The following is a 17,955-nucleotide window of genomic DNA, read 5'->3' as shown; positions in this document are numbered from 1 at the left end:
GGAGACTTCATGTAAATACGACAGTAATGTAAATTAAATGAAGTCAAGCACCTTTTTTGAGTCGCGATTCTACTGCACTGTTTAGATGAGTGAACTGCACAGGCACATTAAGTGTTCCTATTCCAGGTTCCAGCTGCAAATACTGCTGAGTTAGCACAGAGAAGAAATGGTTGCTTGCTGAATATCACTGTAAGAAAAACACAGTCCCCTTTTCAGCTGCTAAGGGCTTTTGGTGTTTTTGGTTTTTTTTGTGTGTTTTTTTTTTTAATTACAAACTTTTAATTTAATTAAAGGATGGTTACATTTGGGAAATTTGTATATACCTTCTAGAATAGGGTTAACGAATAACGTAGTTGCCACCTATCTTAGCACAAAAATAGCAGGGGGCAGATGGTTACCCCGGCTCTCTCAAATGGTAATAGTCTGCTTCATCTTCTGTAACATTTCTCAAATATATAAAACTATGCCTCTAAATACATTTTTTAATCTGTGGTGCACACGAATGAAACAAACTTAGGCCTACAATACTGTTAATTTAGAAACATTTTTAGGGTTATAGTTAGTGTAGCTTCAGACAAACATCTACTTGTTTGATTGGAACACTTTGGTTGTGAAATACGATACTGTGACTTATCGATGGATATAGAGAAGTCTGGCAGTGGCACTTGAGTAGAGTGAGGGGAAAAAAAGTGTTTTTGTCACATTGATTAGATTTCAGTTCACAGCTCAGGGGTCTGCGGATAACATTGGCACAAACTGAAGTAACACTTAATATGTTACCCACATACATCAGTATACCCCCCCCTCCCCTCCCTCCAAACTGATATGCAATACATATCACATCCTACACACTTCAAAATTAGTCTTAACATTCTTTCAATATGTATTTGTCAATGCAAAGCCAGGTAGAAGCCGCTAAAACACTGAAGAAAGAAAAGGTCACCAGAATCACAGTAGGCCAGAGGGGTTTCATTGACCGCTGATTGAAGCTAAATATATACTACAAACAGTACGGTGGTAGTAGAAAGCAGGATTGTATAAAAGTGATGTAAAACCCTGGTTTTAAGAAGCTGTATGGAGTTGCATGTCATGGTAGTTTCTGTGAGCGTGCTTTTTAGTGTTTACTAGTATCAGACTGTGCTTCTATCTGAAAGACAAACAATTAACCTTTTTCTTTCCAAAAATGTAAAAAGGAATTCTAATTTCTGTAGTCAATGCTAGTATTACCTTTGATTATGAATGGCATCATAAGGCAAAATTAAGAATAGTGCCACATCTCACAAAAGCACAAACACTCCTTTATCCAGCCTATGTGGGTGAAATAGAGACAGCCACCTGAGACAGCTGATGGATAGGTCCAACTCACATTCATTATGTGTTTTTTTTCTTTTACTTAAGCCTTCAGAGTGACCAAAATAAAGCATGATGCATGATGAAATACTTAAACTCAGAAATAACCACCACTGGTACATAAATCACGTGTGCTCAATGGTTTACATTTGTACTACAGCTTGAGTGCATTTCTAGCTCTCTAAGTGTATATTTCTGTCTACAAAGTGTACTTTCCTTACTAGCAATATTTAAGAATTCATAACATTGTATTGGTGAAAGGGAAAAAAAATCAATGCAAGTGTGAAACTTGTTTATAAAATGTTTTCCTCTTCCTTTCTAGAGGCTTGTGGTGGCACTGGTGTGATTTTGGAGTGGCCAGCACGAGTTCTGTTCAGTACAGACACTCCGGTCACACCTCACTGACAGAAAGGATTTCTGGAACCTTCATTTAGAAGGGAAAAAAAAAGAGGCTATAAATGACACGGCCAGTTCTGACAGACGTTGCTTTGTGTTACTTCTTAAGTCCTCAGAGGTCCCCAACTGATTTGTAGCTCTCCTTTGTAGCCCAGTAGCACTCTGACAAAATCGACTGTTCTACCACTTTGTCCATGTGAGTTTCAGCACCGTCACAAGACCACAGGTAAAACATGACCTCTGCTCGTGGAGTCTCTCCATGATGCTCATCTTGACTTTAAAGAAAAGAGCATACTGTACTGTATAGGCCACAGCTGATGGGGTCATTATGATGCAGAAACCCCTCCTAGGACCATTTATGAGTAATTGATCATATCACCCAGCTTTATATATGCATGAGATGGATTTGGTCTTCAGATATTCATCATCCGATGCCATGAAACCGCAATGCATCTCAATAGAGGCGAAGCAGGCAAAGGAGTCGTGTTTCGTTTTAAACTGAGCCTAAAATGAAGTGATTTCTATCTGGTGCTTTGGCTCAATTCAAAAAATTTTATCCACACACTCCCTCTAATCACTGCTGCATCAGTGTGATGTTTCCTTTAAATTAACACTGTGGTGAAGAATCACAAGGGTCATGTTATATAGATATCTAAAAAAAACCCATCATAGTCATCATTAACATTAACACAACTTTTGTAAATACAGAATGCATGAATTATTCCCACTGCCTGCAACTATAATACACAAACACAGGTAAAGTGAGTTTAGCTGGGGCAAATTATAACTTTGCAAATCCTCTGGTTGTCTTATGAATATCCACTTCTTGGCCAGACAAGTGGCTTCGATCGAATCGGTAAGAACCAGAAATCTTTTAAACTCAATTGAGACGTTTGGTGAAATTACGCTGCATTGCTGTGTCGAACTTGTCTCACACTCAATCTGATCTTCAATGCAGACACAATAAGTCCTTCGGCTGTGAATATATATACACATTTGAAGCAAAACATGACACCCCCCCCCCCAAAAGAAAACAACCCAGGGGTGAGAAATTAACTACAAAAATATATACATACACATTATATATGCATATATGATGCATATATACACACATAATGCTATACATATATACTGTCTTTATATATACATTTACATATTACACACCAACACTCTTCTTGCTTGTTGTTAGTCATGGTCACGGACACTAACACCTACTAGAAAACTGCTAAAAAGGCCAAAATCTTTCATCATTTTCCTGATTTTTGATTGTATATCTCCTCTTAATAGTCTTATTTTTGTTTGTATAGTAGCTGGTCAAAAAAAAACCCCAAAGTGGTAGAAGCTGGTCAAAAAAAAAAGTCTTGGTAGAAAGTGTTGGTACTTTCTCACAGGCCAGCAGAGAGAATTGCAGGTGACTTGACAGGATAGCGACTGATGGTGTGGATGCCGCAGGTCCAGCCCAGCAGGTGAGTTGGGATATGTTAAGTGAGGCTGCAGGGAGGACGGTGGCCGGCAGTGATTGAGTACAACAGGGAGGAGGTTTGGTTTAGTTCCAGATCCGGAGGAAACTGTCCCAGGAGCCGGTGGCCACGGCCATGCCATCTTCTGTCACCCCTAAGCAGCTCACCCTGTTGTCGTGGCCTGCTAGTACACCTGGAGGTCAAAGAATCATCTCTTCAAATATACAATGACAGATTACAGAGAACTGACTTCATAATCTCTCAGAATAGGACTTGATTTTCCATTTGACATTGTACTTATTGGTAATTAGACTATCTGTTCATATTTATTCCAGGGGTCAACTTACTTTCACTATTAACCCGAGACAACCCACCAGTGTAACATGCACATTGAATGTCCCTGTTCCATATGGTCTACCTGGTTTTTGTTATAACCCCTATAATTTTTCTTTACAGATAAATGGGTGTGGGGTTAAAGCTGAATCTGTTAGTCAACTTATTTTACCCTCTGTGCTGAAGGTTATATTTTCATTTGCATCCATTCATTTGCTTGCCTGTCAAATGAATTACGCTGAAAGTATTAAATAGATTTCCCATGAGAGGACAGGTCTTTGGCTTGAATAAACCAGATGTCGATGCAGAACAAGCATTTTAATTTCTCACACAGAATGTGTCAATCGTGAAGAAAAACAATTTCTGAACCTTTTATGGGGTTGTTATTTGAATTTTTTTCCAGATTTATATATCTGGATCCACTTGATTTAAAAATGTTTGTTTAAGGTTTCAAGTAAATTGAACTATTGGGCTCAGGCAGAAGTATGTGCTCTACTGAGAGTCATTCCAGTCTGTTGGTTAGTTTGTGCCAGAACTATTAGATTTTGTAGTGAATCTGGATCTCATTAAATTTCTCAAGGAATAATTAACTGAGATTTATAAGAAAATACATATTTAGGACTGAATTATCAGACCCAAATATTGATCATGACAATTTATAGCAAACGATTATCCAAAGATCATTCAAAAATAACACTAAAAGCATCAGAAACTTACCAATTACATAAACATCAACAAACACTAGAATCAACAAACTATAGAATCTAAACCTAACTTCACATCAGAGAGGAAACTAAATTCTGAATGCATATTAAATTAATATATATTTCAATTACTTATTATTTGTTATTACTTATAGTTTAGGTGCGTTTTTCCTCACATTGTACAGTGAGAAATAAAAAAATGTCCTGTTTTGCAGTTGGCAGGACAAAAACAAATTTGAATGTAAGTTTTATTACATTATGTAACTGGTGCTTGAAATCAATATGTTAAAATAAATTAAGTGTTCTTATCAGGAGTTTCATCTGTAATGTAAATGTGGTTTGAAAAGTGGGTCTGTAAACTGTAATATTGCTTTTTTGTCAAAGCAATGAGAATACATTTAAGGCATCAATGGCTTGAAAATGACATCCCTGTTTTGGCTCAAAACTTCCACAAACTAGACTGTTTGACAGAAGGACAGCTTCCCCGTCAGGCACCCAAACAAACACAAAATTGAATGAATCAACTTTAGCTCTCACCTGCACGCTCGCCTTTTAGGGTGTCCCAGACGTTACAGTTGAAGTCATCATAACCAGCCAGGAGCAGTCGCCCACTTTTGGAGAAAGCCACGGATGTGATGCCGCAGATTATGTTGTCATGGCTGTACATCATCAGCTCCTGGTCGGCACGCAGGTCAAACAGCCTGCAGGTGGCGTCATCAGAGCCTGTGCCGAAGGCATTCCCATTGGGGAAAAACTACAGGATTTAAAGGAGAAATTAAATAAATTATGACAGCGATTCTTCTGCATTTTACTTCATGAGCTGCATCACAGATATGCGCTGCTACTTTTGTCAAACGCAGGACTGACGTGGCTTTCTGCTTCAAAATACAACGTGACTTTACACCACTGAATTCAGTGAGGTAGGAAGCCCTGGCACTAAAAGCGCATCAAATGAGACAGGGGTGGTGAGAGGAAGAGAGTGAGAGCGAGATATTTAGGAGGGAAAAAAAGTGTGCCAGAGAATCATCTCAATTCTAAGCAAAACAAATTTAAATGTACATTTTTTGCATAATTTCATAGCCCTAATTTCATTCCATTTATATACAGTGGTGGTGGTGTGATTAACATAGACACTCACAGTGACGGCATTGATATCGGACACGTGGCCGGTGAAGGACTGTCTACACATGCCATCGCGAATGTCCCACAGTTTGGAGGTGGCGTCACAGGCTCCTGACACGAAGGTCTTATAGTCAGGGCTTAGAGACAGACTCATTACATCTCCTGTGTGGCCAGTGAAGGTGGTAGCTTGTTGGCCTGTCTCTATGTCCCACAATGCACTGCAAAACAGGAATTTGACAATGCTTTCCTATAAATGGAAACTTTACAGCAACTGATAAAGCCTGGTCTACCATGACATCAGACATACTATAAGAGCCATAAACAACAGCACAGAGTTGAGGGGTTTTGTAGAATCCACACAAGGGCTTTCAAAAGCAGCAACATTAAAGTCATATTTAAAAGTCACAGAATGGATACTGGAGGGAAACCATGACTCTTTGGTCACATAACAATATTTATATAAAGTGACAAGCATAATTCTTCAAATGGTGCAGGTGGGAACCATTGGGAGTCATTGCTCACCAGGTGGTGTCTCCAGAGCTGGTCAGTATCTGGTTGTCATCCAGGAAACGACAGCAGGACAAGTAGCCTGGAGATAAACATAGTTTACACATCAGATAAGAAAACCTCTGCCATGCCAGTTGTGCTAATCCTCTATTTTAACCGAGAGCTAAAACCATGCAGTCCTTCAGGTAAGGACTACTCATCCAACTGTTAGATGCATACATTGGTTAAAGATGTTATGTTCATCCAACACAGCTGTCTTTGGGTGAATGATACTCGTGACTCTTTGTAAATAAAAATAAATAAGCTATGTTGATATATTTAAAGTGATCTCTTGGTGGGGTCTGTGCCTACCAGTGTGTCCTGGAAGCTCTCTGGTGACACGCACGTTGCCCTCTCGGGTCTTCAGGCTGTAAATGGAGCAGATGTTGTCCAGGCCTCCGCAGGCCACATAGTTCCCAGAGGGAGCATAGGCGCATGTCATCACCCAGGAAGAGCGCAGCGGGATTGCATGCATCTGGTAGCAAAGTGAAATTTCTTAAAAATTATAAGAAATGTCCCCTAAGTTAATTAAGTTCAAAAATTTAAAACAGTCAATTATTGTATTTGAACAGCCACTACAAGAGGACTGAGTGAGAGTCCAGGGTGGTTTGTTTATCCCTTTAAAATCATCAAAGCACTTTCATGAGAAGCCACCCTGCAAGTGAAATTTTCTTTTACACTGGTTATATAGTGATTGTTTCACAATTGTATCAGCAGCAATACACATATAAAGAACATCTAGGTAAAAGAACAAGTTATTTGGATGACAACTTATTGTAGTTTCTAATGTAATTACAGCAACTGTAATGTTCTGATCACAACAATTAATGGAAATTCATACGTGAATTCTTTGTAATCATGTAATTTTTAATTACAACTTATGCCCAATTTCCATTGTATGCTGTGAGTTTCACCATTCAGGTCAGTCACACATTGAGCCATGCCTCTATGCTCCCGCACTAACTTCCATGTTCATGTTTGAGAAGATGTAGACATGAATAGTTCACATGTCCAACAAGAATTATGCCTCAAGATCGTAAGAGGCAATTTCCTGCTGTTCTGCATGAACAAGCATGGTTAAATTATTTTGCACTGTAACTGAAAAAACCCAAAATAGCGCAAAACACACAGAATTGCGGAAAAATGTCAACAAAAAAACAAAACCAACCACTGTAACAGACGCTGCTGTGTCAAGATCAATTGCAAGAAAGAGTCAACATGAGTTTGATTTACTGGCTGTGGTTAGTGATAACATCCATGTAGTATAAATGAAGCGAGTGTTGTGTGAATGCCTGTTTGCATGATAAACTGCTGGTGCATGTTTGATGCATCACAACAGATGAGCAAAGCTGCAGCAAAATAGGGTATTTTAGGCGGCAACAATTTCAAAAAGCGTTGCAAAATCCTCAAGGGACTAATGTTTAAGAGAAGTGGTCCATCAATTAGAGCCATTACTAACTTATGTTGTGATTCAATTTCCATAACCCAAAAGTCAATATAGAAATCTGATAGCAAAAACCCTACATGTGCTGTAAGTCAGATAGTTTTTAATGCACCTGTTCTTGTACACATTGAACGACTAACAGTGATTATCAACCATCTCACCTTGTTTGTTGTGTAGCTGTCCCAGATGATTAGCTTTCCATCTTGTGAAGCACTGACAAGTAACCTGAAAAAAGCAGCATCAGACAAGTCTCTAAAACAGTTAAAAAAAACAAAAAACCTTCACATGATTTAAAGCACATGCAATTAATTCATTAAAAGCAATGGGAGCCAGCCATGTTGCAGACTACTGTGATACACTGAATGAGTATAAAGAGCCCTGGCAAATGGAATTCAGTGTGATGTCCCTACTTCCCATGTCCCCATTTCATATTCTATTCCTCTCCCCCTCCTGGCTGAGGTCTCATCATCCAGAGAAGCCACTTTTAATGTTTCACTTCATCCAATATTCACCACCCCAGTAAACTTAAGTTCCTGACTGTCGGTTACGAAAGCACCACAACAAAGCTGAGGCGGGGCAGCAGAAAAAGAGAGAAGAGGGTAAAGCAGAAACAGTTAGTCAATAGTGAGGGTTTTAAGTTGTGCAGATGCAGGAACAGCTGGAGCCCCTCCTCTCTCTTCCTAACAGGGGTTTCCATCTCTCCAGGGACAGGAAATAATTTGTCAGAATTAAGCTACAATCAAGAGGAGGGCTGTCATGTTGAAATGTCAGTAGTTTATACAAAACAGTCAAGTATGCAAGGTTACCAAGAAGGTTCTAGGCACTGGTGTCTTAAAATATACAAAATTCCACTTTAAATAAATAAAATACAAGATCTTTACTGATTTTTGTGCTCCTAATTACAGCACAAGGAAGCTTTAATTCAGGGATAAAACATGCATCAACAATTTTAGGCCTATCTGGACACAGAAACACATGAATTAATTTTTAATCATTTGGAAAATGTTCTAAATTTAGAGCTTGAAAACTCCATCATTAAGGAATATCAACATAAATGCCTGTGTTTCTGTGCCCAGTCAAAGTCATGAATGCAGTTATGATTTTGCCTGTGTTTCTGTGCACAGTCAAAATCGTAACTGCATTCATGAGCCTGTAAAATAGTGTGCTTGCACAAAAGGGAGGTGTCAGTAGTGAGTGTTACGTAAAAATGGTTGTATTAGTAGAATAACAGTGATAGTCGTAGTGCAATTAGTACTAGTAGTTGTATATCCCCACACCTGGGACTGCCGTCACTGCCCCAGTGCATTGCATTGGGAGACAGATGGACAGAGAGAAAGATAGTGACACAGATGTTGAGATGAGGGAAATAAACTGTTAAATAGTAATTCATGCTGCTGCTCTTAATTGTTCAACTTTATATTTGTAATTAAATATCTAGTGTGGTATTGTATGCCATCATACCTGAAGTGATAGACTGTTTAGCCCAGATATTGTCAGTCAAGTTTGTGGCATTTTTTAGGTACTGACAATAAGAATTTAAGAATAAGAATTTAAAGATTCATGTACGTTAAGGCAAGGATTAAGAAAATGCATCATGATAAATTAAGCTTGTGATAACAGTTGTCATGTTAAGAAAAGAGGCTGAACTATGTGGATTATCAGCATCCCTTTGTGCATTTTATGATGTTAGCATTTTACATGTAGTAAATTGTATAATATATCATTTTTATTATGTTTGTTTGATTTTATTACCTTTATGGGACCCGAGGAAGACTGGCAACCATACGGTGGGAGTAAATAGGATACTAATAAAGAATTTGTGGATCTGCGGTGGACCACGTAATAATTCATGTAACGTAAAACACAAATATGACTTTGCTCCAGTGTTTCCAGGGAATTAAAGCACTAAACGGCAAATTGAGAATGGCTTGAAGGGGATATTTAAAGTTAGATTACATTCTGATTTTCTCTGTAATATGCAGTAAAAATGAGCATAAGAAATATAAATGCTGAACTACAGTTTTTATTTCCACTCCCAATCTTAACTAAGCATGTTGTCTACACAACTACACAACCTGGAATCACTCCCCCAGTGCATTGCATAGATCTTGGCCAGGTGGCCCCTGAGAGTGCGCCGTGTCCGCATCTGTATCCGGCCCACTGAGTCCAAACCAGCTGTGATCTGCCAAAACACAGGAAGAAGAGTTAGCAGCGACACTTGAGGCCAACACAATCACTTATCACCCCAAACACTCATCACTGGACAGCGGAATCCAGCTGAAGCAGCAAATAGGCCAGAATCACTGAACAATGCTGAATAACAGTTGCATCTATATCGATGTGTAATGTCTGTCAACTGCGACTGTACATTCTAGTATATTTTGATTAACCTAACTTAGTTATCTAACATTTGCTACAACTCAAATTTTTACAGGAATAATGATTTATACAACAAGTAAACTACACTACTGCAGCATTGTTAATGTGGACAGGAAGTCTTACCTGTGACAGGGTGGAGTCACTGCAGGCTTTCCTGGCATCCTGCAACACAAGAACTACCTTAACCATTATGCTGACAAGCTCATAGTATCTACTTCATTATATTTAAGTGTCCAGAGGGTCGGAGAAAGTCCGCTGAAGGAGATCAATTGCTACAAAACGCTGCAAGCCAATGACTTAAAGACCAATTTCTAAAACTTGCAAAAAAAATATAAGAAGCTGACAGAAAAGTTATATTCAACATTGGTCACTGCATAACTGTGAGTCATAACTTCTAGTGGCCACAATGTGCAACACACATATGAGCACACACAAATGTTGTCATACCCGGATCTGATTGCGTAGTTGCTCGGCTTCCTGCCGCAACTGTTCCAGCTCGCTCATCGTCCCTCTTCTGTGTTCAGACCACACCCCACTCCAAATACTAACTGGGCTGCGAAAACACACGTGCTTCCACACGCACTCACACACTCACGCACACTCACAAACACACACACACATACACACACACAAGCTCAAATGCGCTTTGTCAGCTGACACCTGTAAGAGAGATAGTGAGACAAAAATACTATAAGTACAGTGTATTTAACAGAAAGTTAAGGATGGGAACTTCCATCCAACAAACAGCAGTATCACTATGGGTTCAGACCAAAGAAGCTGCCATAAAGAGTGGGGCAGGGTGGGGGCCTGGAGGGTGGCCTGGCTCTTCAAATACCCCCAGTCTGGTTCAAAAGGCCATGCTAGCCAGGCTCTGACCTTTCTGACGCCATCAGCCTTTTGTGTTGCTTCATTCAACTGTTTGCTCATGTGGTTGTATACAGTATGTGTCTGTTGTGCAATTTGGCCAGACCTGGATGTTTTATCATAAAATATGTCCAAATGTGGACGGCATATTTGGGGAATTTCTTTTTCTATGCATTATGTGACCATTTCTTATTTATTCAAACATGTCTGGATTCAAGTGTGTCAGATCGTGCATCTGTTTGTATGTGCACACGGGTGTGTGTGAGAATGAATGTTTGAGTGGCCTCTCCCTTTACCTTGGGGAGCGTGAATGTGGGTCACAAAGCACTTAGACACTCCTCAGAAATGTTTGCCCCCCTCCACCCCCCCACCACACCCCACATCACAGTTTGCTGTCCAGAAACCTAACCCTCCAAGATTAAAATTTCAGCTGCATTTTCTATAATTCAACATTTGGGCCAAGTCCAGCTCTTCCTCTTCACAGGAAATCATGCTAATGTAAAGAGGATGTTTGTGCTTCATTTTAATTTTACAGAGGGTTCCAGTCACTCAGCCATTGCAAAATGAAACCCAATTATTATGTTAAACACATATTAAACAACTATAAGATACTGCGTGTGGAAAGGTGCTGGACATTATGTCTTTGTGCTGTTAACAGAGGAGAAGATGCTTTGGACTAATTATTCTGAGTTCATATCTAAATCAAAGAGGCCTCCAACACTAACAAGGCACGAGGTATCAAGGAAATCAGGGAAATGGTTGAAATGCCTTCAGCTGCCCAGAAGAGACGTCATTCTCTCCTCCAGCTGACGCAATCCCTGAAGAGAGGCTCTCAGTAGCGGCTCAAATGTGCCACTGCTCTATGGTCCGTTATGGTGTCTGCCTCTGAAATCTACAGTGTCACGATCACCTCATGGATTATCAAACTGCACAATATGTCGTCTATATGCTAAAAATATACTTTAAACGTTTTCACCCTGAGTTTGTGACGTGAACAAAAGCACAGCCACATAAGCACCGAGGTGGAAAAAAACAGGTTTGATGAAAGAGAAACAGAGAAATGTGATGTGCCAGGGTGCTTTGCCATTACACTAATTAAAACTAATGTTAGTGATCGACAAAAGGTACATGATGAATGGTGTTGTAAACACAATGATATTAATTACTTGTAATTTAGAAAAACAGGCGACCTATACATGATGTATTACATATTAATAGTGAAAGAAGTCATCACACGAATAAATGGCCCACACAAGTTAACCTTCAACAGTGTGCAGTGTTTTTCCCTGTTTTGTGACTGGAATCACACACCCACAGGAACACGGACAACACAAGTACAGCTGTGTGCCAGAAAATGTGTGGCAGCCAGTTATATTTGATAGTGCTGCTTGGTACCACTACAGTTATGTCACTGAGGCTAGCTATGAGTTGCTGTTATTACTACTGCCCTGCTGAAAATAACTAAGCAGTGAACATGGTCAGACATGAAGCTACACACAGCTAGCAGCAGATATGGGACAGAGTGTTTGAGACGAAGATGCATTGTAGTACTGCCTTACTAATCCATTAATGTAATTAATCAGAACCCATCTAGATAGGTGACTGATCATGAAGTCCGTTTTGGACAAAATACTGAAGATGATATAACCATCACAGTAGAGGTAAAACGTTTGTGTATGATAAACTGACATGAAAACTTTCATTTGTTTGATAGTATTTTAGTCACAAAAGAAGGGACTCAGATGTCATGTTCTCCATAGTAAGGTCAATGTAATCAGCTATAGTTCTTGCTTTTCAATAATGGAGATTGGTCAAAAAATATTAGTAAGAGGAGACATTGTCACTGTGAGACATCGTAGTTCATGTCAGAAAATATACAACCACAGGATGTAGATGCTTCCAAAATATATCAAAAGTTCAGAAGCAGATTAAAGGGTTTCCATATGTCAAACCCAAACAACTTGAACAAATGGCAACAAACTGGTGTTATAGTACTGTTTAGTACTCCATGTGGACCACATACAAAGATACAGGAATAAGTTATTCTCTGCCTCAACAAGACACTGGTGACTAAAGCAACAGGAGGGGCAGGTAGTGAGGTTACACACAGGGGTCAAACACAAAAAGAAGAAATTATAAAAAGTCAGATCTGAACATCTTTTAGCGCCATTGTTTGCAGTAAAAATGACAAAGCACACAGAATGAGTTACAGCCAAAGCAGTACTCCAACACAAATTACATTAAAATGGATATTCTACCATTAATGTACTTTTTTGCATAGTAAGAGTAAGTTATTCATTATATATTATGTCAAATTACACATTTGGTTGAAATAAATATTTCACCAGCCTGTTGTCAATTATGTTAAATTTGTCAGAGTGAAACCTGGATGCAACAGGGCAGCTCTACCAGGTGTAAACTTGTTTGGATAACATGGACTATTCAGAACACGTGTAGAATGGAGGAAAGACAGATTCCAGTAACTCAAGCTGCCACATTTCTTCCTTCCAGTAAAGTAATACAATTAAAATAATATCATTTATATGTCAAAAAGCATGACAGGAAATGGAGCCACAACCCTGTGGTTCCTGTTCTAGGAACCAACATGTAGCTATTGAGTTAGATTACAAACCTCTAAATGCAGAGCAGTGACTATTTACTCACTAACATGTAGCTAGAAGTCTGCACTTTTTTTGGTATATGTGCATCATAAAGTTACCAAGAAAAAAATATATTTTAGATAAAATAGGGCATGAATGACAAAATAATGTTAAGTACCATTATCCAAGAACCGTGAATTGGTTTCATTGATCCCAAACAAAATTGAAAAACGATGTATTTTTTTTAGTTTATCATTATTAGCATTTTTCACAAAGCTGGTAAAAAGTGGGTTAAATGAATGACTAATGACGGTGGAACTTCTTTTGATTGCAGGCTTCACCAAACCCACAACAGATAGTTACATAATTCCAAATACAGTACTTCATCAAAACTACAAGAGCTGGATAGGGCATGTTTGGATAAAGCTATTTCACATCCATCCATCCATTTTGACATCCAGTAAGAAAAAAATTTGGCTGAAATGACATTATGGAAAAACTAATCTTTTAATCTATTGCCTGATGTACAACTGAAAATTGTGAAATATCTCTGACAAATTCACACATCTGAAAGTTAACGGCTTTAATTTGTAAGAGCCTAAGATCAAATGAAATCTAAAATTAACAAATCTTCATATTTGCCAGGCTGAGACCAGAGACTTATCTTTACAGACTGATACTTAATTGACTTAAATATAGGAGAGCTAATCAAGATGTTTGCCAATTAATTTTCTCTCTATTGACCTTGGATAAAAGTTATTAAATTGTGCTTGTTTTAGAACTATATTTGTGCTTTTTTAAAATTCCTATATATATGGCACTAAAGATGAAGATAACTGAAAGTCTATCTGCTTCATGTAAGATCTTTGACTTATACAAGACCTTTTCCAATATAAAACCTCATTACCTCCACCAAGTAAGTCACATTTTTGTCACCATTGTTTTCTATGTGTGTAAGTTAGCAAGATTATACAAAATGACTTGACGGATTTTCATGTGACAAGAAAAAAAAAGTTATTAAAACAGTGGATTTAGATGGGGATGGTGTAGGGGTCAGGAACTTCTTTCTAGGACTTTGTAAGATAGTGCGTTTCATTCCATTTTTTTCCAATTACAGTTAAACATTTTTGGCGGATTTCCATGAAACTAGGTAAAACAGTGGAGTATGTGTCACTGAAAATCATCAAATTGTGAAGACAGATCGTGACAGTAATCAACAATGAAACTATTTTGTTAAGTAACTATTAAGACAATTTTTCATAATGAAAGAATCATATGATGGCTAAAAAATCATGACTATTGCTCTTTGGTGTTTTGTTTTGTTTTGTAAAAGTGCACTCTGACTCCTGCGTAATTGGTTTAAATATTTTTTTCTACTTCAACATGACCTACTTTATATGACATTTATTGTTCACATTTGAATTTCAGGCTTTTTGGGCACAGTACTGCTTTATATATGTATAATCATGTTACACATTTTGTAAGTTTACTTTGGGTTACTACAACTTTTTTGTCTGGGTTAGGGTTTTTCATTGAGAGCATTGGTGCTCAAGCTTAAAAACTGGTATATCAATGAATGCATTATTTAACTAAAGTGACATTTCTATTCATCTCCATTCTTAATACACAAAAATCATTTCCCTAGATGTGTGATTAATTCAAATGACAGCACCTACCTGAACTAGTCTTATTACTAAAGCTTGTTGAAAAGTACTAGCTAATAGTCAGCACGCTGTAGGTTGATATTTCATCCCAGCAACATTCCAAACTTACTCTCAAGAACATCCAAGACTGGAAACAATCAGCTAACCTTCATGCCACACATATAATACATGACATTAAAATAATCTTGTGAACTGATTTGAATCCAGATACATTTTTATTACAAGCAACAAACAAATTGTCTTGAGTCGAGCGCCCAGTTGCAGCTCGGATGAAGGCAGTGTGGCATGCATTGTATATATATATATATATATATATATATATATATATATATATATATATATATATATATATATATAAAATGCATTTTATATATATATAAAATAGAAATTTCTATTTTATATATATATAAAATAGAAATTTCATATATATAGATATAAAACGCAGGGTGCCATTTAAACACAAACGGGAAACATCGTGCGAGAACAGATGAGTGAAGTCTCCTAAATAAATGCTTTGCCCCAACAGTTCCGCCTTACAATCATTTGACAGCCTGTTAAAAGGCCTCGTTTGGGCAGCAGTAAATATTCAGCAGTGAAAGCTTGGCTTAGAGGAAAAACAGCACAGGGGTAACAGTGGTCCTGGAACAGTTATATCAAGAGCTGTTCGTTGCATGGCCAACATTAAAGCTTACAAACATTTTAGCACCTATAGCCCTCGATATAAGCAAAATACATCCACCGTGAGCAAAGCAGGAAATAGTCAGGAAGACACCAAAAATACCAAGACAAGACTACTCGTCCTTACCTGAAACAGGCTTTTTGGCGCTTTGCGTCCTTCTAATTGGTTTTAAAGAGGTCCGTTTTCACACGACAACCATGGCAATAACTGTGACAAAAATCGCAAGGGATGACGTGTTGTTTTTAAAGCAATTTACTCGTTTCAAAAAGGCAGAAGCGGACGAAACTCGGGTCGACTAAGACTAAAATTTTCACCAATGCAAGCTAATCACCACACCCATGAAAGTGGGAACATGGCAACAGCCTGCTCTGAGGGGTGGGCGCTGGTGAATTCTAGGATATTCTTTCTAATCTAACAACGTTAACAAGTTTTGAAGAACAAAAACCTTGATCTATTTTTATATAATTACCGATGCTTCATTGCAAACCGCAATAATATTTTGTATTCTAGGGAAATAATATTAAATAAGTTGTGTAACCTACGGGCAAAATGGTATCGTCTATCAACCCCCTCAACAAAAAGGAACCGATTGGGATACAGGAAACAAATATTAGACCTATGAAGCCCGTAGTGGTAGTCGTGATTTGAATGGGCTTCGCATCAAGTGAAGCGACTTTCAAATCAAAAACTCCACTGTTCTATTGTTTGCATAACATTATACTGAATAAACTATTAAAGATATATGCAATATTTATTCAAAGCTGGAGGTGAGGACAGTACAGTACCTTTTCAATGAGGCGCATTGGCAAGTTTTTGGCTTGAGGGTATATCCTTGTTTATCCTGTTCATTTAGCATGCAAAACAGCATATAAATTCAAAATTGTTCATAGATCAAACCAAAATGATCTAAAAAAATATGTTATCTTTAGGATTTGCACTGACTTCCTAGATGCCACTACCACCTTCATATGCCTGATTAGTTTCATCTAGCTCCATACAGTATCACCTGGGAGCCTATATCACCGAATTTCAAAAAGGTTTTTAAATAGTATCCACGATTTGTTCTATAACAGTAATCAAATCTACATTAAAGTCAATAGAAGGTGTAATGTGACTCAATACCCATCCTCCAAGCCTCACTGAAATCAATTTAGTTAATTTTAGTGTAATTCTGCTGACAAAGTAACCGACAAATGGACGCACGAATGAAAACAAAACCTCCTTTTTGGAGGTAAAAATTAGTCAGTAAATCACTCTCATCAGCAATAGTTTGGATATTTTTTGATTAAATTGTTTTGTAACCAGAAATTCAGTGTTTCTAGTGCAAATATGAACATATTCTCCATCTGTCTGCTGCAATGGTGAAACTGAGTGCTTGGGTAGGTGGACGGAATAAAATATTTCTGGATGTCACCACATGCTCTGGGAGCCTTGATTCATTGAAATAGTGCTCAGGTTATTTATTTGGAACAGCCCAATACTGTATGCTCCCCCTGTAAGATTTGTATTGTGCCTGGAGGCAGTTGTGCCAAGCCTCACTTCAGCACTCCACATTTGGCTTGCAGTAGGTTCATTGAAAAGGATCTCTCTCCATTAGGACAGGATGAATTTTTAATGGGGCCAATGAAAGGGATCAGTGGGATAGACTTTTCCATATCTCTGCACGAGTCACAATCAATGGAGGGAAGATGAAAGTTGCCAAGCTCTTGGTTTCCTTTCGGAGTGGCATGGGGTCAGATTAAGTCTAATTGAATTCACACACAGCAGTGGTTTAGGTGTGTCATAACAATGTCTCCCTAAATACATGGTAAGGACTATCATGACAGAAGATTTTGGTTGATTTCTTCAAAGTGCACCCTAGAAATACACTGTTTTTAAAATATGGATCATTAGCAAATATAGAATTGTATATATTGTGGTAAGTGTTAAATCAGGTTTTTATTATAATGTGTGTGATGGAAGAAATGTGAGTCATCATAACAATATTCTTCTGCCCTTTTAGAAAAAACAGGAACATTTAATCTAATTAAGAAGAGAGCCAACTCTTCTGCTATGCTTCTGGTAAGCAAAAACATAAATTTTTTTAGCCATCCTAGAACCAGAGTCAAGGTGTCCAAAAGCACATCCTTAGCCAATGAGGTCCCTTGGTCCATTGCTTGGCAACCAAGAGGGGAGGGACAGAGCAAATTGACTCTGTAAAAATAGCACATCAATAGGCTGCTGTTTGAAAAAAGAAAGACACAAATGTTGGTGAGGCTATAAATAGCCTCCTGGAGCCTGAAACGGTATCCTGTACAATATCTCAGTTTTCCTGTCACTTACAAGGGAAATAATTTGCAACATGGTTTGTGCACAAGTTACTCAATAAAAAGTACAAGAACGTGCAAGTAGTGGAATGAAATTGTTTGAATTGA

General features: G+C 38.1%; 1 protein-coding gene across 1 annotated transcript; it reads right to left on the bottom strand.

Moving 5' to 3' along the window:
* Nucleotides 1-287: 287 nt before the first annotated feature.
* On the bottom strand, nt 288-15,844 carry LOC137599213 (guanine nucleotide-binding protein subunit beta-4). The gene is made up of 10 exons (XM_068320005.1): nt 15,668-15,844; nt 10,182-10,394; nt 9,858-9,896; nt 9,431-9,537; nt 7,517-7,580; nt 6,224-6,386; nt 5,888-5,954; nt 5,382-5,583; nt 4,781-4,997; nt 288-3,399 (listed from the first exon to the last, which is right to left on the bottom strand). The coding sequence occupies exons 2-10, from the start codon at nt 10,236-10,238 to the stop codon at nt 3,293-3,295; spliced, it is 1,023 nt and encodes a 340-aa protein (XP_068176106.1). The 5' UTR covers nt 10,239-10,394; nt 15,668-15,844; the 3' UTR covers nt 288-3,292.
* Between the last annotated feature and the right edge of the window lie 2,111 nt (nt 15,845-17,955).

This window comes from Antennarius striatus, chromosome 7 (assembly GCF_040054535.1).
Source record: "Antennarius striatus isolate MH-2024 chromosome 7, ASM4005453v1, whole genome shotgun sequence".
Taxonomy (NCBI): domain Eukaryota; kingdom Metazoa; phylum Chordata; class Actinopteri; order Lophiiformes; family Antennariidae; genus Antennarius; species Antennarius striatus.
Note: the sequence above shows the minus strand (reverse complement) of the source record. Positions and strands in the feature narration are given on the sequence as shown.

Bases quoted from the DNA above. Each gene is read 5' to 3' on its own strand.
- LOC137599213 (XM_068320005.1), bottom strand. From the start codon at position 10,238: ATGAGCGAGCTGGAACAGTTGCGGCAGGAAGCCGAGCAACTACGCAAT. The intron at 6,387-7,516 runs GTGAGATGGTTG...CTTTGCTACCAG, and splicing joins ACAGCTACACAACAAACAAG to ATGCATGCAATCCCGCTGCG. The intron at 3,400-4,780 runs GTGAGAGCTAAA...TTTGACCTCCAG, and splicing joins CCTAAAAGGCGAGCGTGCAG to GTGTACTAGCAGGCCACGAC.